The following is a 27,952-nucleotide window of genomic DNA, read 5'->3' as shown; positions in this document are numbered from 1 at the left end:
ATAATATTATTTGTTGCTTATATTAATTAATAAGATATGTGAATATTTTATATTAAAATATTACAGATGCAACATGTGCATGGCCCTAACATGTATGTTTGAGATCCGGAAATCATATTATGAGCCCCAAGGGCTACAAGGTCTGATGTGTCCAAACAAATGTGAGATAAATTGGTGCACAAAATACGAGGGGCGATCCAAAAGTAATGATAATCAATAATAAACACAATGAATATAGTCAAAAAAAAATGTATTTTTCTACATAGTCTCCTAACAAGTCTATACATTTAGTCCATCTCTTTTCTAAACTTAGAATTCCCTTCGAAAAAAATTCTTGATCTTGACCCTCAAAAAACTCCCCAACAGCGGTTATCACGTCGCTATTATCGTCAAATTTCTTGCCCCGGAGGGTGTTCCTTGAGCCGAGGAAAGAGAAAGAAGTCACTGGGGGCTAGATCTGGCGAATAGGGGGGGTGCTCCACCAGTTCAAAGCCCGCTTATTGAATGGTAGCCATGGCAACTGCAGCTTTGTGAGCTGGTGCGTTATCTTGGTGAAACAGCACTCCTGTTTGCCGCGCCTTTTCTCCTTGATAGCCTCCCACAATCTTCTTATTTGTTCTGCGTAGTAGGAGCCCATAGTAGTGGCTCCCTTCTCCAAATAGTCCACCATAATAATTCCTTCAGCCTCCCAAAAAACGGACACCATAACCTTCCCTGCTGAGCTTGACACTTTGAATTTCTTCGGCGTTGGTTCGTCGGCTCGTTTCCATGTCATCGATTGATGTTTAGTTTCGGGATCAAAGTGGTGGATCCAGGTCTCATCCATGGTCAAAAAACGTGACAAAAAATTCTCCTTGTCTGCTTGGAACTTTTCGAGATTTGCTATTGAAATGTCAACTCATTTCTTCTTTTGCTCGTCAGTTAACATTTTTGGCACCCAACGCGTGGAGACCTTTCTCATATGCAATTCTTTTGCAAGAATTCTTTGAATACTGCCATATGAGATCCCTGTGACCTCAGCTATATGCCTGATAGTCACTCTTCGATCTGCCAACACAACTTCTTCAACTTTTTTCACGTTTTCTTCATTGAGGGACGTGGACGGGCGTCCTTCGTGATGTTCATCTTCCGTCGATGTTCTTCCCAGCTTAAATTCCTTGGCCCAGCATGCAACTGTGGAATATGGAGGAGAAGAGTCCCCCAATGTTTCCACCAAGTCGCTGTGTATGTCTTTGGTAGACATTTTTTTCAAGCAGAGGTATTTGATGACAGCTCTGAGCTCGTTTTTTTCCATTTTGATGTTCACGCCTTGGCAGTTCATATTCAAATGAATGTAGCTCCCGGGAATCGTGGCCTATTTCAGTGAGTTTTTTTTCCTGGACTAGTGGGTAGCTAAAAGAGAAGAAAACATTTTATTTTAATTTCTGTGTGCAATAGAAATAACCGATTATCATTACTTTTGGATCGCCCCTCGTATGTTGCAAAAGATTTGGATAATTAACGTTTGCTGAAAAATTGTTATAGAACCTATCATTAGAAAATGTTTTAATATTTTTTTGTCTTAAATGTATTTTTAAATATATTGAGCAATAGTATTTTTCCATATTATTATATTATTATTATTATTATTATTATTATTATTATTATTATTATTATTAACCCTAGCATGTGTATTGGGGGCCTTTTAGGCCCCCATGCTTACTTTTTTGCTATTATCTGCAAAATTACTTAAGTTAGTATTTTGAAACTCCAGGTAATCCTCAAGTATGTCGTTGTTGATAATATCCAGTTGTTCATATAGTTTTTTTTCATAGGCATTTCGGTGTAACAATGCTTTTTTGGTGAAAACCACATCTGTACAGATCGGGGGCCTTTTAGGCCCCCATGTATTTTTTATCATGTTCTCAGTAGTGTTTGTGTCTCAAGTTACTTTATTTGTACTCAGTAATGCTGGTGGAGGGGCCAGGGTGTGGATAATGCCATATGAGGATGTCATGTGATTTTTGGAGGGAGAGATAAGGCCATGACATCATCTCAGATCCTTCTGAACACAGTATTGAGCTGTGTAGAGAGTAAGGCCTGTTTCACACATCCGTTTGTCACCATCAGTCAAAATCCGCCGTTTTGGAAAAAAAACGGATCCGTTTTTTCCCCCATTGACTTTCATTATCGGCGGATTTTGACTGATGGCCGTCCGTAGCATCCGCATTTTTGCGGATCTGCCAATATTTTGGCGTCCGCTGACCTGACCGGACGGACCCTGCAACGTTTTTTCTCTCTCCGGATCCGCTATTTTTTGTTTTAACCCGCAATTCTGTCTGGCTGCTGGATGAAAATCTCTCTCTCATCGCGCGATCTCCAGCCCCATTTCTCTCATCGCGCGATCTCCAGCCCCATTTCTCTCATCGCGCGATCTCCATGCTCTCACCCACATCCCGTGAGATGATTGCTCACCGCAGATGCCCGCTCACTACATCCGCCGGTATTAATTTTTTATTTTTTTTATTTTTTCCCCAGGCGCTGCTCCTTTAAATTTTTAACATCTGCAGATCCGTACATCCGCCGATCCGCTTACCCCCATTTCTGTCAGTCCGCCTGCGGATCCGTTTTCCGCTATTTTGGCGGATTGAGACTGACAGAAAAGACTGATGTGTGAAACAGGCCTAATGAGGACAGTATACACTGTGAGCTAATTGTGAAGGACCTGAGATAAGATGTTGAGATGAAGTCTGATTCAGTTTCTCTGATTCTAAGGGTACCGTTACACTTAGCGATGCACCAGCGATCCCGACAACAATATGGATCGCTGGTGCATCACTAAGTGGTCACTAGTGAGCTGCCACACAGGCAGATCTCACCAGCGACATCGCAGCGGTCGCTACTTACCTGTCAGACGCGGCGATCCTGGCGTCCTAACGCCCGCCTCCCCGCCTCGCTCGTCGGCGCCACAGGAAGCGCAGCAGGAAGTAGCTGACGAGGAATGGTCCAGGGAGTTCTCTCACGACCAACGATGAGCAGCGGGGGAGCGGGTCGGAGGTAAGTATCACATGCAGCGATATCGCTAGCAATATCGCTGCAACGTCACAAAATCTGTGACTTTACAGTGATATTGCTAGCGATATCGCAGTGTGTAACGGGGGCTTTAGATGCCTGCAAAGGGTAAAGCTATTGAGCTACAGACATCCAGAGAACTGTACAACACCTAAAAGAAACTATAAAAGGTAAGAGAGGGTGAGAGAAAGGAGGGGGCACTTTACACTTACAGTGTGTCACACAGAAGCAAAGAGTGGACAACCCTGATTGTGTTCATTGTTTTTTCTTTAAGTTTGCTAACATCTAGTCAGCAATGGCACAGTCTTCCTCCAAGCGTCTAAGTTACCAAGAGATTGAAGCAATTGTGTTTCAAGAAACTTAAGGTACTGTCACACTTAGCGATGCACCAGCGATCCCGACCAGCGATATGACGCGGTCAAGATCGCTAGTGCATCGCTAAGTGGTCGCTAGTGAGCTGCCACACAGACAGATCTCACCAGCGACATCGCAGGGGTCGGGGATCGCTACTTACCTGTCAGACGAGGCGATCCTGACGTCCTCCCGCCCGCGTCCACGCGTCGCTCGTCGCCACAGCAGGAAGCTAACGATGAGAAACGGTCTAGGACGTTCTCGCGCGATCAGCGATAACCAGCGGGGGAGCGGTCGGAGGTAAGTATCAGGTATCAGACATAGCGATGTCGCTAGCAATATTGCTGTAACGTCACAAAAACCAGTGACGTTATAGCGATATTGCTAGCAATATCGCTTAGTGTGACAGGCCCTTTAGAAAGGAAAACTGAAAGATTTTGTTCAATTTGTAAGGAAAATGTCTGCAAAGAACATTCTTCCGAAAAAATAACTTCTCAAAATTGTTTGGAAGATTAATATAATAGAAAAGAAACATAATAGAAATGTAGCTGCAGCTAGTTTGGTATAGATTTCTATGCATTTTTGTGCGTTTTTTCATATGTTTTTCATATGTTTGTGTGAAATTTGGAAAAAACAATTTTTGGGTTTTTTCGTTGAAAAATTATAATTAAAATTTTGTTTACTAATCATATTTTATTAGCAGTTTTAAAATAAACTTGTAAAAGTTATATAAGTGTGTATTTCCATATGATTTGCATGGGGGCCTAAAAGGCCCCCAATACGTTAATATGAAGATTTCTGATGTCACGCATAATATGTCACGTTAATATTATTTATTTTTAGAGCATCATTGATTCCATGATGCTATCACAATCGTTATTAAAAATAAAAAGTAGTAATTTTGCAATTTTCGCATTGGCCACTGGAGGTTTATTTTAGACTTTAGCTTCCTGTCATTTCAGGAAACAAAACATATACATATTTTCAAAATTTGAACATTATGACTATCTTTTGTATTGAAGCATCTATTAAACCTGTGCGAGGGTCATGATGAAAAGGGGAGGAGCAGGGTCAGGTGTGATTGGTGGGTCTATCAGCTGTGTGTAGAGATGTTACCTATAATTTAAAGCCTGCCTCTGTTGATAATGAGTAGGCTGAAAACTCTTCCTAAAAGGAAAGGAAGCTCCAAAAATGCTCCAGTGGCCAGTGTAAAAATTGCAAGGTCATGAATTTTGTTTTAGTTAATAAAGACTGTGATATGAAAAAAAAAACATTGCCAAAATGTTTAAAGGTACATAGAGCACAAAAACCTGATGAGGTCATTTTCTGATGATAGCTTCCCTTCTGTACGAAGGGTATGTGCACAAGATACGGATTCATGTGCAAGTCAAAATGCCTACGTTTTACCTGTGGATTTCCTGCGGATTTTGTGCAGATTTGGCATGCGTTTTACCCCTGCAGATTCCTATAATGGAGCAGGTGTAAAAACGCTGCGGAATCCGCACAAAGAATTGACATGCTGCGGAAAATAAACCGCTGCGTTTCCGCGTGGCATTTTCCACAGCATGTGCACAGCGGGTTTTGTTTTCCATAGGATAACATGGTACTGTACACCGCTTGGAAAATTGCTGCTGATCCGTAGGGCCAAATCCGCTGCGAATCTGCAGACGAATCCGCAACGTGTGCACATACCCGAACACTCATTAGCTATAACACAGCACAGCTTCCACTATCTGCATCCCAATATTCAGCAATCTCTAGCAAGGAGGTGTAGATAATTACAACAAGTTTTGGGACACCTACACCTTTAGGATATTTTACGACATCCCATTCTACATCTATAGGCATTAATGCTCAGTTGGTCACCCTTTGCAGCTATAACATCTTCCACTCTTCTGGGAATTTATTTTACAAGATTTTAGAGTGAATCCGTGGAAATTTGTGCCCATTCATCCAGAACACGAGTTTCTCTTTTTTTTTTTTTGTGAGTTACATAGTAGAGCTGAAAATGCTCAACAGATTGTATTTAGAGATGAGTGAACACTAACTGGTAAAGTTCCGGGTTCATACCGGACACGAGGTGTCTGATTCTGAACTCCAAACACGGACTTCTCTCGGAAGTCAATTTTAGTGTTTGGATGCTGAGGGAAGAGAGAGAGCTTTTTGCAGCCCCCTAGCCCTTGGGTTGACCATTTTACATCACCAAAGTTGGGGTCCCCATTGACTTCCATGGGGTTCGGGTTCAAGTTTGGGTACAGTTCTGGTACCTGAACCTAACTTTGGACTAAAGTTCACTCGAACCTGAAACACTCTAACATCCACAAGTCTGCTCATTGTTATTGTCATTCATGGGTTTATGGAAAAACTATTAATATCACCTGTAATACATTTAAGAAAACTTACATAAATAGAGTGCAAAGCACAATATCTTTGGAAATTACATTTATTAAGTTTAATTCAATAGTAATTAAAATTCTACCATGTTAAGACATTAAAAATACCACAGAGCAATAGGTGTTGACATTATTAACTAACAAGTAGGTGCAAAAAAAGGTCAAATAGAGGACATGAAAAGTTCATGTATAGTCAGCAATATTGAAAATTGATATTTCAATAGAGACTGGATCCAAAAACAGCAAATGTTAAACATATAACATGTAGATGGACCGAAGCCAGAAAAAATTCTAGAATTGAGAAAGAGGTCAGATATAAGTAAATATAAATAAGGATGCACAGTGGCATATAAGGGACCTCACAAGTCAGGAAAACACCGTGATGTATGTTTCGCTCATAGCTTCGTCAGGGGGTGTAATACATTTTTTAAAATTCCTGCTTCTTCTGTGCTCAGGAGTCCAGTAGGCGGTCCTACTTAGTGATTGACAACTATTTCTGTATGCCCTGTTATATAGGGACAGCTGATATAATCTCTGTATGTCCTGCCCTCCATCACACAGGAAGTGATGCCAATAAAGGACTTGCATGACGTAGTAGATTATACATATACAGGGAAGACTGTGAATCAGTGAATAGGACCTGGAAGCACAAAGTGCAGAAATTAAAATGTATACATGAGAATACATCGGGAACTTTTTTTGTTGGGATGCTAATTTATTTTTGACTACAAGACCAAAATTCACACAGTCACATTTGGCTACGAATTGTGACAACAGCACTGATAAGAAATATTACACAGTTTTACAGATGTCAACTTTCAAACTGAAACATACCATGACCCCTTTTCTTTGTTTACACGTCTGGTTCATCAATGTGACTGCTGGTGAAAGAAGATCAATGAGCTGATAGTGAAGGAGGTCACCGAACAAGGGTTACTGTATCATCAATATAATGTGATAGATGAAGGAGCTGCCATGAACCGTGCTTTGGATGTAATATATAATTTGGGGTTTCAGAGGTTCCTCTAATAAGCTTTATGCCTCATTAATCTTCAGATGAACTTTCAGCACATTAAATGTTTTGGAGATATGTAAATATAAAGTGTGTGCTTCTGGAGAATTACACCGCTAACTTAAAAGTGGACACTTTGCTAGAGTTTCAGACAAACAGACTGAAAAGACTTATTTGTTTCATTACACAAAAAAAAACTTTGCAAAATTCCTATTCATGACAAATTGATACAATATTCTGCTGATTTGTGTGATTAATGACTATACATGATGTCAATTGTCTGGAATTCCTTTTGTGTAGGGCTTAGGAATATCCTATTAAGATTTTAAAAAGTATGTGCATGCCAATATGAACATCTTCTAATACAACATTGAGACACATTGGTGGTGGTGGTCTCTGAGTCAAGTCACCCACTGATTACTAAAGCAAAGAGTCTAAACTGTCGCTCTTCTGCTTCATTGTCTTCACTGAGAAATTTTCATAGGGGAAGTTTATGACATAATACACACTGACTTACAGAGAGAGTAGCATTGAGCCATAAATGACTCTTCTAAATAACAATCCTAAGTTATAAACGTGGCCATACACAAGTGAATTATAGCTTTAAGGCTCCTTTTTACATTAGATGGCAGTCGGCTGAATGACGCTTCGGACGGTTGGCCTACAGCCATCTGTCCCATACACAGGAGCACTCATTTGGCTAAGCATGCCTGTGTTATCTATGAGAAAACCATTAACAGACATCTTAGCAGGCGGCTCATCTCTAGGAGAACTGGAGTCCAAAATGAATACGTCCAATCGATATCTTGCCAGACAATCAGTTGGCTGGCCCATACACATTAGACTGTCAGCCAAACCCATCGATATCGGCGGGTACAGTTGGCAGTCTAATGTGTATGGGAGACTTACAACATCAACCATCTAATGTGAATGGAAGCATCCTTGTAGAAATGGCCAAACCCGTCCATACCGAACACCTACTGTTCGGGCATAGACCCCATACACAGGAGCGCTCATTTGGCTAAGCATGCCTGTGTTATCTATGAGAAAACCATTAACAGACATCTTAGCAGGCGGCTTATCTCTAGGAGAACTGGAGTCCAAAATGAATATGTCCAATCGATATCTTGCCAGACAATCAGTTGGCTCGCCCATACACATTAGACTGTCAGCCAAACCCATCGATATCGGCGGGTACAGTTGGCAGTCTAATGTGTATGGGGGACTTACAACATCAACCATCTAATGCTAATGGAAGCATCCTTGTAGAAATGGCCAAACCTGTCCGGACTGAACACCTACTATTCGAGCATGGACCCCAAACACGGACTTCCGTGCTACTGTTCGAGTTCGGCACCACCAACACTGGGTGTTTATCATGCTATCATGTGCATGACCGCACAAGAAACATTGGCAGCCCTGATTGGCGGTAAAATCATTGCCTCCGGTCAGACAGCCGTGGTTCTCACACTATCAGATCACAGCATGAGCACGCAACTGTGATCGGAGGTAAAAGTTTATCTCCAGTCACTGGAGTCTGATGGGACCACTACTCCCATCAGCCTACGCCTGCTGCCACTAGTAACAGCGAGAGCAGGTGGTGGCTGATGAAAGTATTTATCAGCCGGCGCCTGCGCTATAAATTAATGAAAAATAAAAAAAGGCATGGGTTCCCCTGTATTTTTGGTAAACACACTGGTTGTCAAAAATTGGGGGACCCCATGCCATTTTTTTAAAATTATTTAAAAAAACAATGTGGGCACCCCTCTATTCTTAATAACCAGCCTTGCTTGTAATTATCCTTTCTTGGGGTATGTGCACATGGTGTCTTTTTGCTGAGTTTTTGACAGTAGAAGTTGAGCAGAAGCAGAGTCTTTTTTTAGAAATGTTGATATCTGAAGAAGGATTTCCAACGTTTCCGCTCCAGAAGCGCATTTTTGGTGAGTTCGTAACTTTTCCTGAAGCGTTTTTTTTTTTTCCAGCCTTTTGATTGGACAGTGCTTTTTTTTTATTTTTTCATTTTCCGGGAGGAGACAGTACACGCACCTTCTTTTCTACCATTTTCTAAAACCTGAAATGGCAGAAAAACACTCAAAAATCTGAATGTATGAAGTTGTTTTAAAATAGAAATGAATAGTTAGACTTTCAAGCGTTTTTTGGGCATTTTTTCTGGCATTTTTGGAGACTTTTCTACTAATTAATGAGTTATTGATTTGAATGATTTTCTATATAAATGTTACACAGGAAGTCTACTCTTTCATACATAGGTTTTAACAATAAACCAATTGGATGAATTAGACTTGCTAAATGATTTCAACTAACAATTTTGGCATAAATTAAAATGGTCAAAGTTTTGCTTTCCAAAATGTCACGCAGTCTTTTGAGTATAAAACCATTTGTTCTACAAATGTCCAGTCTGTCTTTGCTGAAATATATATTTAATGGATTTTTTCTCTTCGCAATGCCTTGGGTGGGCTTTAAATTTCAGTCCTAATTTATCATTCATAGCACATCGGTGTCAAATGTCACAAAAATGACACTTGCAAATTCTCGAGTATAGCATGTCAGAAAATGCTTTATAATAATTAAAGAGGAAACCCATTTGGGCTAGACTACCTAAGGCTGCAGTGATCGTCTGGCTCTTGTTCAGAGCTGTCAGGTTAGCACGAGCGCTATTAATTCATATCCCAGAATCCTTTTTATCATAAAGCTGCAGATTCTTTACTGTGTAGTTTGGCAGTGAAACTGCATTGCTCTTACCTTTCTTGTAAATGCCGTAGAAGACCTTGTATGTGTACTAGAAATAAGTGCCAACAATGTGTAACTACGTAAATATGGCTGTACTCATGTCATAAATCATAGTAAATGGCTAGAACCTGGCTTGGTATTGCAATAATTATACTGTGTCCATATAGAGTAAATATTGTTCAGGATAATTTATTATTATTATTTTCTAAGAATGAAATTAGTCATTAAATATAGACAGATATTGGCCAAAGATTAAAATAAATATATATTAAAAATATTTATATGATTATTTATAATAAAAATAATAATAATAAAATATATAGGTCTTAAAAAATACAGTGATATTATTTATTATTAAAATATCTATTATTTCAAGAATATTACTATTATTATTAATAATAATAAAATCTCTATTTCTTCAAGAATGACGGGATGATGTGAGATATTAGGGGGAGTAGTCCGGTGGCTCTGACGGGATGATGTGGGATATTAGTGGTAGTAGTCCGGTAGCTCTGGCTGACGGGATGATGTGGGATATTAGGGTAGTTGTCCGGTGGCTCTGGCTGACGGGCTGATGTGGTATATAAGGGGTAGTAGTCCGGTGGCTCTGGCTGACGGGATGATGTGGGATATTAGGGGTAGTTGTCCGGTGGCTCTGGCTGACGGGATGATGTGGGATATTAGGGGTAGTAGTCCGGCGGCTGTGACAGGATGATGTTGGATATTAGGGGTTGTAGTCTGGTGACTGTAACGGGATGATGTGGTATATTAGGGGTAGTAGTCCGGTGGCTCTGGCTGACGGGATGATGTGGGATATTAGGGGTAGTTGTCCGGTGGCTCTGGCTGACGGGATGATGTGGGATATTAGGGGTAGTAGTCCGGTGGCTCTGGCTGACGGGATGATGTGGGATATTAGGGGTAGTAGTCCGGCGGCTGTGACAGGATGATGTTGGATATTAGGGGTTGTAGTCTGGTGACTGTAACGGGATGATGTGGTATATTAGGGGTAGTAGTCCAGTGGCTATGGCTGACGGGATGATGTGGTATATTAGGGGTAGTAGTCCAGTGGCTCTGGCTGACGGGATTATGTGGGATATTAGGGGTAGTAGTCCGGTGGCTCTGGCTGACGGGATGATTTGGGATATTAGTGGTAGTAGTCCGGTGGCTCTGGCTGATGGGATGATTTGGGATATTAGTGGTAGTAGTCCGGTGGCTCTGGCTGACTGTACGAGGCTCTTCCTCTTCAGCTAGTTATTAATAAAATCTCTATTTCTTCAAGAATATTGCAATTATATTATTATTATTATTATACATATCTAGACCTTCAATATATTACAATAAATACCTATCCCTTCAAGATGATTATAATATTACAATAATAATAATCTATTTTAATATTCTTTAAGTAATACATTTACATATGTATATAATAATAATGATAAAATTAATCTTATATTTTTTTTTTACCCTTCGCTTAAAACTTGTCGGTATTTAACTATTTAGTATTATTTTTTTATTACATTGTATAGTTAACATAGTTATATTTTCTCGCGTAGTGGCATAATTTCATAATGAATTTTGCCTTTATCTGCCTTCTGATGTGTCATTGTGCCTGACCTTATTCACTTCCACTAGAATGAAGGGACATACTGCTCAAATCAGAGTCCTATCCGTTTCAATGATAATACAATCAACATAGCTTACAGCTATGAAAATCCCTAAGTAGTGCTGATTTGATATGTAGATTGTGAGAGCAATGGCCCCTTTTTTTCATGCTGTCAGTGGGGGTCTTACCTCAAGAGGCCTCTATGGGCCCAATTCACTGACCGATTTCAATTACATTTCAATAACTAGATAAAGGTAAACCACCAGTTAGTTTTGTTTAAAAATGTGCCGTAATATGTATTTAAGAGCTTCTAATATGTAAAATCTAAAAAATCCACTTCCAATATTAACTCTTTCTTTTTATTTCCTTCTGTAATGGCAGGTTTATGAGAGGTGACTACCACATTGATGTCTGTATCAATGACTATCTAGATGTATTCTGCCCTCATTATGAAGACTCTGTGCCTGAAGATAAAACTGAAAGATACGTTTTATTCATGGTGAACTTTGATGGCTACAGCTCCTGTGATCACACATCCAAAGGCTTCAAAAGATGGGAGTGCAATCGACCACACTCTTCCAATGGACCTCTAAAGTTCTCAGAAAAATTCCAACTCTTCACTCCTTTCTCATTAGGATTTGAATTTAGACCAGGAAGAGAATATTACTATATATGTGAGTACAATCTATCCTTTTTTTATTTCTTTTCTCACAGAGTTTAAATTTGCTTTTTTACAGAGAATGGTAACCCATGGTTTCTATAGTCTGAGGTTTAAGGAATGACCTTAGTCTTGTTCATCAAAATTAAAGAGCTGGCCAACTAAGCACAGGTTTATCACTACACAGATCATTATATTATTTGGATACATGTACCAGTACAAAATTATGATGTATATAGCAAAATGGGCATAGGGCTATCTCAGTTCTCACTTATTTCATTAGTAATTACTTAATATGCTTTATAAGTGGCATGGTACCTTCTCAGGGTGTCCTCAAAGATCCTTTACTTAACTTGTCTGGTCTATAAAACCCATTTTTTAAGAGTCCAAAGATAGTCCTCTCCATCAAGGTACGCAAAAAATGTGAGGGGCGCCACACAAAAAGTGCACAAGGATGTGGTCTATCGAAATCTCCTCCAAAAGGAGAAAGGCCCTTGAAAAACCTTTCTCATGTCTATGGTGCAGTCCGGAAGGCCACAGCAAGATCCAGGGATTAGTGACCACCTCTCATCAAGGCTTGGAAATAACCTATCATGTTCCCAGCAACCACCTAAGCTGCCACCCCAGTTGTACTACTGAGAACCAATCTAGTTCTCAGTCAACGTAGTCAAGGTGTTACACAGAGCATGAACCTGACGGCCAAACAACCTCCCAGGGAATTCATCTGTGAGAGAACCGCATCCCAACAAGTCCTCGTAATGGACACAGTGAAAAGTGGTCATACATGTTTTTGATCTTGTGAATTAGGGCCGTCTGTGAGGATGACTATATACCGTAAGACTGAAGCTTCCAACCAATGTGCATTTGTGTGTCCATCCTATATCAACAAACCAAGCCAAAACCACTGATGATAAAACTAAATTTGCTCCTAGTCATTTTCTGGTTTATAGATATTATTTTAGGCATATTATTTTTTTTTCAATAATTGCTTTGGTGGAACCAGCTTGTACATGACAGAAACAGCCTATTATTTTACCTGCCAACTGTGTAATGCTTCATTGCATCTGTCGGGACAGTGTAGTGAATTGAACACTTGTGTATTTTCCCCTTTAAAGTTGTTTTCTGGGTTGTGTTTAGATTTTATTTAGTCTTCTTAATCTAGTAGAATAATAAGCTACTTAGCATAAAGCTCGTAAGAAAATTCTATCACCTTCTCGCCCTATGCAAATATTGAAGCGTTTGTCATCTTTGTACACAGTAACACCCCTTCCTCACAGTATGGGCCATATGCAATCATCATATTTCCAGCTACATTACCTATTTCATATTCCGCTTGCATGCTAGCATCTTTATTATGGCTGCAATGTCCGGACCTCCCTCGATTCTACATGATTATATGGTGATACAAGTCCGCTTTAGTAGAATGTGGAAGGTCCAGGTATTGAAGACATAAGACAGAAGCTAAAATGAACCTACGGTCCAGCTGAATAAAAGCAGCCACTGAACAAAAATTTTTCCAGCGAGTATTGTGATATTTGTGAATTCACATTTCCAATAATAAAATGCACTAATCTCATAGACAGATAATTCGTAGATAGATAACTAGGTAGGGAGATTGGTAGTTTCTTATAGGTACAAGTAGAACAGTATTATAGATGACATGTAAAAGCTATTTAAAAGTGTAGAAAGTATTACTGGTTCTTATTTATGTCTTCAACGCTTTGAGTGAAAACTTTTATAGGAAAACACATCATTCGGTACTTTTTCCGTGGCATATGGTTTTTGTTCTCCACACTTATAAATAGGCCCTTAACTTCTTAAACTGCAGAATAAAAAATGGACCATTGAGACACATCTGTATTACCCGGCTGCAAAATCAGTTTATTACTAGAAATTACACAGCTTGTGAGAATGTGAGTTCACTACTGTAAATAACGCATGGTTTAATAGGCCCAGGATGGATGTATGAGCCATGTTACAAGCAGATCTCTCAAAATATGGATATTCAGGAACGTAGACAAAGCACAATAAATAGAAAAGCCTAAGGAAACTCATTTTAGCCAGTGGAGCGAACGTTATTTGTGCCGAGTTACTGAAATGTTGAACGTTTCAATTTAGCTGTAATTCCATTTTTGATGTGAGCGTACTCATTTATTAGTCAGCGGAGGTGTTTTAGTTAGTTACAAAACGCTGCATTATACATCATTTAAGTGAGAACTATTAAAAACTCCTTATTAAAGTCCCTTTTGCAGACTGAAATGAATGTTAAATCAATTACCGTATCCTTGATATCCTCTTTTAAAGATCCAGGAGCACTGATCTCACGTTTATGTCCACATCCTTAATGCCCTTCACTAGCGCTTTGTTACAAGAGCTGAATTTAGTTAATGTGTTCCTCACCAAAAATCCCTATGAAGGTATTGATAGTAGAGACTGAAGAGTAGAAGGGTCGTCACAAGGACCTTAGAAAATACAAGGTAGCCGGGATCTCCAAAAAGGAATATCTGGATGATTAGATAAGTGTTAAAAATATTGCAAAATTATGAATACAGAAAAATAGGATTTAAATTAGCAGCTATTTATATATCCTTTCCAATTCAAAGGCGAGCTCTAAAGTATAATCCCTCCAATTCACATATACAATTTGTATTGATATTATTTAGGTAGCGGTAGATTTTCTCATACTGCTTATACAATTTTAATAAGAAGACCCATAGAAAAGATGGAAATGGCCTCTTAATGTCACAGTATAAGATTCACCTAGTCATTTGTGCAGAAGAATAGTTTCTTTAGGCCGTGTTCACGCAAAGAATTAATGCAGAATTTTCGGCAACTGTTACATGCGATGGAACTGATCCCAATGCGTGACCATATCCTAAAGTGAAGTGAATCGCAGCAACTGAAAGGAAAGGGGAAATTTCTTCTTTGCATCTCCTATCTGGTTGCGTAACTTTAGTTTGCAACATGTAGGTATATTGATGTTATTTAATAGTGAGTTATTCAATTCTGGTACACTAACAAAGCAGAACAGAAAAAGTTTTACTCAAAGCTTTTTTTTTCTTTCTTGAGATAGATAAGATAGATCGATAGATAAGACAGATCAGTAGCTAGACAAACAGGTAAACATAGATAGAAAGAAATACAAGTCTACATGTACTGTAGATAAATCAGGTGCGGACACAGATAGAATAGGGCCCCTCGCAAGAACAGTATATGATCCCTTTGCAGTCTAATAGTTCATCATAATACACCCATATGCCATATTTTGCAGACTATAATACGCACTTTTTTCCTCAAATATGGGAGGAAAATTTGGGTGCGTGTTATAGTCCGAATGTAGCTTACGGGGGGGCCAGGCAGCAACGACGGTGGAGTGGGTCATAGGAGGCAGGGGGTTAGGAGAAGTAGGGTGATGCTGCAAGCTCTGGGCTGGGAGGAGGGGGTGTCCTGGCAGTGGTCTTTATGAAGATGTCAATGGTGCAGGTGTAGACACTCTGATGTTACGATACTTTCATGATTATTTAGTGCCCCCAAGTTTTTAAAGGGGGCAGGGAGAATAGTACTCTATTTCTGGTACCTCAACATCTACCACGGTACATAATTTGCAGTCATTCAGGTTTCCACCAATATAGTTACATGTCTGCCAATTAACCTTTGACGGAACACTAACTCTGAGTTCTGATGTGACCTATGGGAGGGGGGAGTATTATATGGACCCCATAGATTTGCTATAGACAAAACAAGGCAGGAGAGGGAGCATAGTATTAAATAATTTACCTCCTCCTAAGGCAAGACGGGGAACCGGCGTCACAAGTATAATCATATAAGGAATAGAGAACACACTTACCATATGACATATTACATACATTAGTAATGATTTTTCTGGTCACTACACAGGCAGGAGCAGAGTCCCAGCTCTACACATTGGTGCCCAGGTGGTGAGCTTCAGGGAAATGTCTGCTGGAGGCGGCGCATGTGCAGTTTGAAGTTTCAGCTCAATGACGAGCTGAGATCTCAATTTGCACATGCACCGCCTCTGGAGGCCATTTTCCTGAAGGGAGAAAAATGTGTAGAGAAGGAACTCCGCTCCTGCCTGCACGGCTTACACCAGCGGCCCTGTGACCCCATTCCACCGCCGCCACCCTCCCTCGGTAAGCTAAATTTGGACTATAAGATGGACCCCCATTTGACACATTAAAATTTATTTTCCTATTTTCCTCCTCAAAATTTGTGGTTCGTCTTATGGTCCGGTGCATCTTATAGTCCACAGAATACTCTGTGTGTCATTGAAAGAAACTGCTTTGGAGGTAGAAGTAGGCTTCCTTACCACTTGGGCTGCACAGGTTACACCAATCGTATGTCTGCCCCTGAGATAGATAAATACCCCCTTCCCAGCATATAAAGTACATGTATGTCACCCGCGTGGTTTTGGATGTGTGGGGTGAGCTAGGGAGTTGTTAATCTCTAACACCAGCATTTACATAGCTTGAAATGATGTGTGCGTCTGCATTGAATTTTATAATCCCCCCCCCCCTGCAATGTATATTAATCATGGGATGCCATAGCAGTGACAACAGCTTTTTGATACACCGCTATGGTCTCTGGGTTTGCCTTCATAGGAGATTATTTTTTCTATATAGTCAAATAATTAATTATTGCAGCATATATTACAAGATATCAAGTGATTGCAGGTTCAAGCACTATAGAGGGACTGAAAAGAAGGTAATTTTTAAATATAACAAATAAAAAAATACAAAGGAATAAGCATTAAAATTAATACCTTTCCCCAATCTAAAAATAATAATAAAAAACATAAGAAGGTACAGTCAGGAAAAAATGAAAGAAAAAAAACAAAAATTGGCCAATGGGATAAAAATGGAGCTGAATTTACAATAAAGAAGCATTTGGCCCTTTTGTTCTGAACAAAGTACTGTGGTTATATTGGATAATTGACCGTATTTTAGTTGTGCAGATCCTATTTCCCCAGTAATGTATTTAGCTTGGAAGGTTTTGCATTTTGTAATTTAAACTTTTCATTACAAAAAAAGAGTTTCCATCTGTATCAGACATGAACTGCGTTCTCAGTTATATGGGAGAAACCTTGCTTTGTTTCATGTCACGTAGACCCTGGTTGTATTGGTCATTGGTAAAGTGTAAGCAGTGTATGTACTATTTTGGGAATACAAATTGACTGTAGCCTGGCCCTTAGTTCTGGAGAGCTGTGGCCTCCAATTTTGACCTGAGGAATCAACAATGATCTGGTGCTTTCTGAGCAATGACATGCTTCTCATTACCAAGCAGGAGGTCTTTTCATCTGCTTGTCTGACATGACACTTCTGACCCAGAGCTCTATACAGTCCAAGGACAGGAGTTCACTTGTCATTCCTGCCAGAAGGATGTGAGACACCGTGAAAAGGTTAACTGAATAGTCAATTTAAACATCAAGTAAAGTTTCAGGGTAGCTGAACTAACATTCTTAAGTTTTGCTTTTGGCTTGGAGAAATTGCTCTATAGGGGTCATTAATGTACAACAACACTGTCACACCACTCAACTCTATTGGCCGCATTCATCAAAGCTTTCACGCAAAAATTCTGTTGTAAAAGCTTTGAAAATTTGCAAAATTTACCCGAAGTTGCACCAAAATGATGCAAACTTTAGCATTTTCATTCCAGTTTCTCCCAGCTCTGATAAAATGGGAAGAACAGGGTTAGAATGGGGTGCTGGACATCGATGCTTGTCTAATAAATGATGAGCTCTGACTGTGGCACTTCCTGAGTGGATCATGATTTCTGATGTGGCACATGGTCTCACACGCCACTCGCCAGATGCTACAGATTCATGAAGAGGCTTGCATCTCTTCATGAGCTAGGAGCATCTGACTCCAGTATGCCTTCTCATCAAGACTGGTGTAAGCAACGCACGTTTTGATGAATTAGGCCCTATGTGTACAGTTGTGGCTGACATTTACAGATCAGTGATCAGGAAGTACTGTATTTCCTGGAATGCCCAAAAATTGACCAGACTGACCACGTGTTTGGTGGTGTTAATCTAATTACTCTCAAGCCTGGTAAATCCCTTCATTTGTTGGGATTGTTGAAAAAGCAAGACAGTTCCCGAGATTTTAAGACTACCTGGGTCATTATTGTCGAGTTTTTTGGTCATGTAGTGATGGACTTTGCCCATACAGTAGTTAGTAGCCAGTTGTGACCTGTATCCCTGGCTTGTTCTTCTGTCACATTCTTATATCTGTCTAGTGCCAGTTGATTTAAAAATTGTATTATTACAAAATGAGTATATGAAGAAACAAACTTGAAATATTTTTTAGACTATTTTTCGGTCATATCTTTTTTTGGAGTGGGAAAAGATTTGGCAACTTTGCATATGGTTTCATTTAGCTTATAAAATCCCCCTGTGGTCTTCCAGATGGAATTATACTTTCCTTCAAGATTGCCACCTGCGTGAAGCGCCTGCTCTCTGTTTCCTTTGGTAGCAGAAATTAAGATCATTAGGCAAAATATTATTACTGTTTTAAAGCCCTCATTTCCCTGTCTTTTGAATGTTACATCTCCATATTGACATCATGCAGTAAATAAATTCAAGGGGGAACCAATACCTGCAGATGCTTCCAAGCCGGAGAGTTGTGGCTTGATGCTTCATTAAGCTCTAACTTCCTCTGCTTGCCTGACAAGATCTATCTATAAACCAAAGGGTGTTTTGTAGCACAGCAATAATGGGAATTAATTTTGTTATGAGAATGCCGTCCAGAAACCAAGCCACACCAAACCACTTCATTATATAACAAACTTTCCTGATTATTTAATATGTGGTTTACAAAGAAAAGGAATGCAATAATCATGAATAAAGTATGGGCTTTGCTTTTTAATCTTTTTATGTACTACACTCATATCAAAACTATTACACATTTGATAGTTAATCTACTTCCTTAGAGTTACTATCAAAACATTCATATAGCGCATATTATGTATGCAGGTTGGAAACATAACCAATTTAGGTTGTACCCCCTAATTGAATAAGGAAAATAAAGGGGTAGAGTTCTCCTAAAAACTATCAAAACTTGTGGACCCACCACTGATGGAGTAGCCACATACCACCAAAGAGAATACACATTTTTTTAATTGAAATTAGTTTACAATTACCATACATGCAAAATATCATGTTTTAACAAGGAGGAAGCTAAAAATGGGAAAAACATGAATATCTAGTATCAAATAAAGGAAAAACATAATTGCATCAGATACAAATTACAATAGTGCAAACCGCAAGTTTGAGATCATAAAGTACATATAATAATTATTCCCAAATACCCACATGCATGTATGTTCCATAAAAAGATGAACAAGTTAATGCTGATAGCTTAGCTTACCCATAGTATAAAGGAATAGCTGTGCTCCCCAGGATTCCCCGACGTGCCAAAGATGGTACTTCCGTAATGGCCGCAGTATTGATGACCTATATGAAGGAATATGACTTTGGATCACAGTGTGCATGCGCACATCAGTGGCCATTTTTAAGGAGACCAAGGATGCAACCATATTGGAAAGTATAGACATAATGGGAGATGGACGACGAACAGCAGGAAGGCGGGGTGGGGTGGATCAAAGGGGAGAGGCATTAGTATAAAGCAGCATATATCATAAAGTGGGTGGGACAGAGGGATCGAAGGGAAAAGGCATTATAATGAAGCATTGTAATAGCATAAAGTGCAAAGTGAATGATCCATATGTGTAAAACTGTATTTAAACAAAAAGGTCAACACTGACTAAAGTTTATTTATTTTACTCATTTATGTAGTGCTATTCCACAGCGCTTTACAGACATTATTGGCACTGTTCCCGATGGGGCTCACAATCTAGATTCCCTATCTTTGGGCTTTGGGAGGAAACCGAAGATCCTTCCGACACAGACCTTCCAGGACCTAGTACTCTGAACCATTTAGGTCCACACACTCTGACCATGTGACCAGACCACAGTCACATTATATGGTTGTAACTACCCCCATGGATGGGCGGTGCATGTGTGGTTAGTCAATTTCCGCCCAGCTCTCTGACTAACCCTATAAGCCCCCCTTATAAGTAAAAACAACAAACACTTGTTGAACTATAAGTCCCAGCATAACCATATCATTTTGGGCTTACAGCGCAAAGGACCTCTGCGACACATACCGGCCATTTACAATACTGCCAGTCCCTAAATCACCATCATAATTATGCCTCCAAGCGCATCCTGAAGAGCACACACAGCGCCCCCTAGCTCTATCAGGGGTCACTGCCTCACAGAGTATAAAAAAATTAGTGTAATAGCATTGGTGAGATGAAAATGTGAAAAGAGAATACAGAAACCATTAAATATAACATAATAAACAAGAAAATATTAAAAAATAGATAATATAAATAGCACAAAGCAATATGACATTGGCTATGTCAGTACAAACAGTGCCCTCCTCCCTCTCTCCCCCTTCCCCTATAAACCCTTAAGAAGGGCAACCAAATCTCTCTATCATAAGCATAGTGTCATAAGGCTAAAAATATTGACAAAAGGCATTAGCTGGAATCCAAAAACCAATCAGACCATGAACAGGCATGTCAATGACACTAAAAACAAGACAAACAAAGACAATAATTAAAAACATACCTAATTTCAAAGCGTTACAGAAGGTTACAGGTAGGATGCATTTGAGACCATTATAAAAAGAGTACGACACTCAATTTCTCGTTGAGAGCTATTGGTTACATTGCATTAAGTGTTACGATCCATTAATACTTGTGTTGAGCAAAGATCTGTTTAACATTGCCACCCCTAATGCCACTCTGGATCTTGTCTATACTCCTAATTTTTAGGCCCTGTGGATCACAATCTTGATATACTGTATGTTGAACTGTCTTGGGAGAGTTTTTAACAGACATATCTGATGTCTTTTTGACTGCCAAAATATCCCTTACATGTTTGTGAGTTCCAACTTTCAATTTGCGTGATGTTAGACCGATATAAATTTTGGAGCATGGACGTGTGGCATAATATACCACATGTGTAGTGTTACATGAGATGTAATCATGAGTTTGATATTCTTTGGTTCCATCAGATGATGATAATGTTGCACACCTCAGAATGTTTGAACAATTACCACAAGGAAATCGTTTTAGACCTATAATTATATTAAAAGGAGTGGTGTATTTCGCCACATTGAAGCGTTTTATCAAGAAATCTTTGAGATTTCTGCTCCTTCTAGGTGTCAAGCAAGGGATCTGCGGAAGATGAGCAGCCAACACATTGTCAGGTTTTAGAACTGACCAATGTTTGGTTAGTATTTTACGGATCCTTTACCAATGACAGAAGTAGAAATACAACTGATCTCAAAATTACTATTTGTTGTCTCCTTGGAGTGCATCAAAAGATTAGCCCTTTGTGTAGCTTTAGCTCTCCTGTATCTATTCTTGATACATCTACCGTTCTATCCTTTTGCTTTAAATCTATGCCAAAGAACAACCGATTATCTTTCAAATCTCTCATTGGTGGAACAAACTTGTCTAGTCCTAGGAATCGACCAACTGAGATGGCCCTAATGACAGGGTAGATGTGTGCCGAGGAGGTGTGTAACAGAGCGTTAACCGCCGTCTCCTTGCGGTATAGATCGGTTTGTATAGACTCATTCTCCTCGACACACAATTGTATATCCAAAAAAATCAATCTTAGTTTTGTGACATTTGTAAGTGATCCTAAGGTTGAATGAATTACTGCTAAGAATCAATTTGATTTTGGTGCCCTGCCAAATTACTAGAACATTGTCAAAATAGCAAAACCAACAGATTCTTTTTATGTACTAAACTCATATCAAAGCTATTACACATTTGATGGTTAAACTACTACTTTAAAGGGATGTATCTTTATGGAGTCCACTGATAGCCAAATCAAAAATTTGCTGGAAAGTACAACTCTCACTTTGGCTGCACTTACTGTGGCAATATATACGTTGGCTGCCCAATCATTTGAATGCGTTGCATTTTTTACTGCCATTGTCAATTGGTAGTTTCAGCAAATGGACTCGCATTTAAATACTTAACACCAAACCAGTCATATTCTGAAGGAGTGTTTCAGTAGTTGACATAGTTACTTTATTATTTATTATTGGACTTTTAGTATTTTTGTGTATGGAGCTAAGAGCTAACAGGCAGTTAGTTGCTAACCACCTGCTTGTTCACACAGGGACAATCTCTGCAGGTTCAGCCGGCGATTCTCTTGCTTTATTTCACCCCTCGTCAACAGAGCAGTACCTACTCTTTTGGTGTTCTGTTGAAGGGGTGTCACTTCCGAAGTCTTGCTTATTGACAGCCGACACCCCTCAGTTATAAAGTCGGGAGCCAGCTGCTAATCAGCATGACATTGGCAGAGATGTCACATCAACAGAGCAGAGCGAAAGAGAAGACGCTGCTCTGTCAATGTGATGTCAGCAGAAGTCGCAGAATCGCCAGCAGAGATCGTCACCAGACCAAATAGGTAGTTAGCAGCCCCTTTAGTTAATGTAATGATATCTTATTCTGTAGACTACATATTTTTGGTAGAAAATAAATGAAATGGGTTTTCTTATCTTCTTGAAAAGTAGAGCCACAGTGTGTTGACTTCCTGCTTGCTGGAGGGTACTGCATTACTAACTGATTGACCTCTCAGATCAATGGATCATGGCGTCACTAGTTCAATCTCTACGCTCTCCAGTCCTGCAAGCTGAGGCATGTTTGGAGGAGCACAGTGACACTAAAGCTAGCTGAATCCATAGTTCCACCCACCTTTAGAATAAGGGTACCGATACGACCTGGTAAGGATCGCTGGTACGTCGCTAAATGGTTGCTAGTAAGCTGTCAAACAGGCAGATCTACTCAACAACGCAGCAACGATCCGGCGATCCGTATAACGGTCTCGGCGGTCGTTGGGACCTTGTCACACAGCAGCTATTCTGACGACTCCCGCCTGCATCCCTATGTTCTGCGTCGCCAACGAGGTTGCTCGTTGGCGTCAAACACAAAAATGCAACAGTATAAATGAGAAATAAGGCGCACCACTATATAACAACCATAATGATAATAGTGGGAGGTGCAACACCAGTAGCAAAATGAACAATGAAAAACAAAAGAGAGAAAGCGCTACTGAAAATATGCACACTACACCATAGTATAGTATAGTAAAGTGAATGAACACAGCTTTTATTGGTACACAATATAAAAAGTCCAAGTTAAAAACAATTAAAACAGGGACTTCAAAGCAGGTGTCTGCCAAACCATGGAAAGATGAACATGTCCAATCATAGTAAATATCATGATACTAGGTATAAATATACACAAAATATAATACAAATATATGGTAAACCTAACAAGTAATACTAGGAGGTCAGAGGGTTAAATAAAGAAATCAATAAAGAAACCCTAACAGTTCACAGATAATGACCCACAACCTGGGTGAAAAAAGAAATGGATCATACATGAAAACCCATATGAAAGGGGAGCTGCAATAGGATCAAAAGAGATCGTTTGGGCTAGAGGGAATATGCCCAAGTAAAAGAGGTACACAAAATAATGCACCTCAACCCCAAGAACAAGGTAATCTAATGGAGCCTCCCAACAGACCCCCAGACATGGAGCATAATTCAAAAAAGCAGTTTACCAAAAGTCATCCATCCATGCATAGATAAGATGGCAGGACCCACAGAGGAGCCCCAGAGAGTGGCCCCACGCGTATCGCCGTATCAGGTGCGGCTTCGTCAGGGGAAGTGTCAGATTGTGGTCCAGCAGCATATAAATACCTTTAATAATTAGAAGGGAATCCACACTGGTGTGAAAAAAATGAGGAACAAACAAGGAAGGAGCGCGTCAGCCAGCATGCATGCTGGCCGGCGGGATACCAGCGATCAAAAAATGACCCAGGACATTCGAGCACGATCAGCAAGATCGCAGCGGGGGCCCGGTCGCCGCTATGTGTCACATGTAGCGAGATCGCTGGCGAGGTCACTGTTGTGTCACAAAATTATTATTATTATTATATTATTATTATGCATTTATATAGCGCCATTTATTCCATGGCGCTTTACATGTGAAAAGGGGAAATATAGACAAGTATAATAAACATGTGTAAGACAAGGGACACACAAGTACATAAGGAGAGGGGACCCTGCCCGCGAGGGCTCACAGTCTACAGGCTCTGTGACGTTTCAGCGATCTCGCTAACGATCTCGCTATGTGAGACGGGGCCTTAACACTGACAAGCTCTATAGCAAAGCTCTTGTAAGCACTGCACTTTTTCCCAAGAAGACTGGAAACCATTAATAGACTGCAGATATGGTCAAAAACCTAAGCAAAGAGCAATACGCAATATGTTTAAAAATCCCTCTGGTCTTGAGAATGGAGAGGAATGTTAGTAAGAACTAGCTTTCAAAGCTTCTCAATTTTACAAGAACTTTGCAATTCTACCAATTTAAAATGATGGGAACACCACTCCTATCTATCTATCTATCTATCTATCTATCTATCTATCTATCTATCTATCTATCTATCTATCGATCGTCATGCTGCTGCAATGCAGGTAGAAGCAAGCTCCACTAGGTGGCAGTAGAGTGGAGGAAGGACTGCACACAGCAAGAACAGACCTGCAGCGCAGCAGCGAGACCACCACCAGGTGGCAGCAGAGTAGTCAAACAGGCCAGGGCTCTAGCGCAGTACCAAAGGAATAAGCAAACACAGAGTCAGAAACAAGCCAAAAGGGTCAGTACCGGTCAGGAGCAGATATGCCAAAGACGAGACAAAACAGTAGGTCAGAGTCCAAGACAAGTCAAGTACCAGGTAGTCCAAACACGAAGGGGAACACAGTTTCGGGACAGGAAGAGAGGAATAAACAGACATGGGTACAGTCAGCAAAAGCAGCAGGACGAATCTGGGTATGCAGAGTCAGCTACACACGCCGTAGGCAGAAACTATAACTGACACCACCTGCAGGATGCAGTGGAGAGAAATAGCCAACCTGATGCTAGAATGAGGCAGAGAAAAGTTAACCGCTGACATGATCAGACTGGAAAAGAGAGACAGGATTGACCAACTGAACTCCTCGTGTTTCCTCCCTTTACTAACCTACCTTTGCCTGACATTGCCATCTCCGTGTGTGGTTCCACCATTACTCCCCAGCTGTCTTGGGGTCATACTTGATTCCGAGCTTTCATTCACCCCCCACATCCGACCACTGGCTCGCTCTTGTTATCTGCTCCTCAAAAACATTTCTAGAATTCAACCATTTCTTACTTTCGACTCTGCAAAAACTCTTACTGTTTCTCTTATTCATTCTCGTCTGGACTATTGTAACTCTCTACCAATCGGCCTCCCTCTTACCAAAATCTCCCCTCTCCAATCTGTCTTAAATGCTGCAGCCAGGATCATATTCCTCACCAATCGTTATACCGATGTCTCTACCCATTGCCAGTCATTACACTGGTTACCCATCCACTCCAGAATCCAGTAAAAACTTATTACCCTCACCCACAAAGCACTGCATGGCTCAGCACCACCCTTCATCTCCCTTGTCTCAGCCTACCACCCTACCCTTGCCCTTCGTTCTGCTAATGACCTGAGGTTAACATCCTCAATAATCAGAACCTCCCACTCCCGTCTTCAAGACTTTTCACATGCTGCACCAATTCTTTGGAATGCACTACCCAGGTTGATATGATTAATCACTGATCCTCACAGTTTTAAGCGTGCCCTAAAAACGCATTTGTTCAGACTGGCCTACCGCATCAACTCATTAACCTAACTATCCCCGTGTGGCCCATTCAAAAGTTTTTTTTTACCATAATCAGGTTCCTCGCATCATGGTCTCACATGCTTTATGCATTTAATAGCCCTCTGTGTCTGTACTGTTATATGCTTAGGCTGTTAACTGGTTCATGCAGTATTACAGGAACACCCGATTCGCACACTATGGCTGGTCTGAACAATGAAAGCAATTGTTATCATCTACCTTTCGTGTCTCCCCTTTTTCCTCATAGATCGTAAGCTTGCAAGCAGGGTCCTCATCCCTCTTGATATCTGTTTTGATCAGTGTTTATTGTTATGCTGTAATGTCTATTGTCTGTCCAAGTCCCCTCTATAATGTAAAGTGCTGCAGAATATGTTGGCGCTATAGAAATCCATCTATCTATCTGCCTAATATAAAGTATTAAATTAAATTGACATATCAAAGATATGGGAAAGGAAGTGTCTATTAAGTGGTTTGCTTAAAGGGGTTGTCCAGGCTTTTCACATAATCTCAGTACATATCTGGGCTGCAGAATTATGACAATAAGTAATTTACTTTCTGTCACTAGTTTGCACAGTTTTCTAGATATTTTGAACAGAACGTCCAAGGGGGGGTGTTCTAGCATTGAAATGAGAACTAGTCGTAACCGCCTACTCTACTCCAAGCATGCCCTCTATAGCAACAACCCCACCCTCCATCGCTACAGGCCCTCCCCATCCACATGAAGCAGCCCTCATCACACAGTAAGGAATTCTTCCCCTCCAGCAGCCTCAGTGCAGAGAGCTGCTCCTCCCCCAGACACACACTGAACAGTTATCTATGGAAAGTGAAAGTAGTGAGGAGTGAAAATCGTCCTGTATTCTGGGACACTCCATGATTACAATACATAACTCATTATCAGTAATTCCTTCCCTCACTGTCCCAGGCTGCTGGCAGCAGTGAGAACAGACTGTGTGATGGCCAGTGATGGGGTCTGCAGCTTCTAATCTGCACAGGGGATGGCAGTCACTGATGTAGTCTGTTGTGTGACAAAGCCTCTGCTATGTGAATGAAACAGCTCTGTGTCACTGATGTCTTCATACAGCAGCAGATTTGGTGTAGTGTATGTGTGAGCACTGTGTCTCTAATGACACAAATACTGATGGGAGCAGCCTGTCCAATCAGCAGCTGTAACAGTGTGAAGTGTTGGGGGGTGTATGTATGTATTTATTGTGCTGCTTTCACAAATACAGGATCACTGCTATGTTCTTTCCAATGCTGGAATAATGATAAAGATGAGTGCTGGTGCAGTTTACTGCCAGCCAATGAGTGGGCAGTGCGTGGTGCTGGTCACTGGAGCTTGCTGGGAGTTTGGTGGAGTTATTATTATTATTATTATTATTATTTATTGTTATAGCGCCATTTATTCCATGGCGCTTTACATGTAGGGAGGGGTATACATAGAAGCAAGTACAATAATGTTGAACAATACAAGTCATAACTGGTACAGGAGGAGAGAGGACCCTGCCCGCGAAGGCTCACAATCTACAAGGGATGGGTGAAAATACAGTAGGCGAGGGTAGAGCTGGTCATGCAGCGGTTTGGTCGATCGGTGGTTACTGCAGGTTATAGGCTTGTCGGAAGAGGTGGGTCTTCAGGCTCTTTTTGAAGGTTTCGATGGAAGGTGAGAGTCTGATATGTTGTGGTAGAGAGTTCCAGAGTAGGGGTGATGCGCAAGAGAAATCTTGTATGCGATTGTGGGAAGAGGAGATAAGAGGGCTGTGGAGAAGGAGATCTTGTGAGGATCGGAGGTTGCGTGTAGGAAAGTACCGGGAGACGAGGTCACAGATGTATGGAGGATACAGGTTGTGGATGGCTTTGTATGTCATGGTTAGGGTTTTGTACTGGAGTCTCTGGGCAATGGGGAGCCAGTGAAGGGATTGACAGAGGGGAGAAGCTGGGGAATAGCGGGGGGACAGGTGGAGTTTCGCACATACACTGCACCAAATCTGCTGCTGTGTGAAGACATCAGTGACACAGAGCTGTCTCATTCACACAGCAGAGGCTTTGTCACACAACAGATTACATCAGTGACAGCCATCCCTTGTGCAGATTAGAAGCTGCAGACCCCATCACTGGCCATCACACAGTCTGTTCTCACTGCTGCAAGCAGCCTGGGACAGTGAGGGAAGGAATTACTGATAATGAGTTATGTATTGTAATCATGGAGTGTCCCAGAATACAGGACGATTTTCACTCCTCACTACTTTCACTTTCCATAGATAACTGTTCAGTGTGTGTCTGGGGGAGGAGCAGCTCTCTGCACTGAGGCTGCTGGAGGGGAAGAATTCCTTACTGTGTGATG

General features: G+C 40.6%; 1 protein-coding gene across 3 annotated transcripts in view; it reads left to right on the top strand.

Annotated features, from left to right (window-relative positions):
• The window catches only part of EFNA5 (ephrin A5), a 569,875-nt gene that overhangs the window by 447,543 nt on the left and 94,380 nt on the right, over window positions 1-27,952 (top strand). For all 3 annotated transcript variants that reach the window (XM_073547528.1, XM_073547671.1, XM_073547587.1), the window contains exon 2: window positions 11,543-11,835. In XM_073547528.1, the coding sequence (XP_073403629.1) occupies window positions 11,543-11,835 (293 nt within the window). The remainder of the gene's footprint in view (window positions 1-11,542; window positions 11,836-27,952) is intronic.

Source organism: Dendrobates tinctorius, unplaced genomic scaffold, assembly GCF_039654945.1.
Source record: "Dendrobates tinctorius isolate UK_male_01 unplaced genomic scaffold, ASM3965494v1 ptg000003l, whole genome shotgun sequence".
Classification (NCBI taxonomy): Eukaryota; Metazoa; Chordata; class Amphibia; order Anura; family Dendrobatidae; genus Dendrobates; species Dendrobates tinctorius.
The sequence above is the reverse complement of the archived record's forward strand: the minus strand, read 5'-3'. Positions and strand labels throughout refer to the sequence as shown.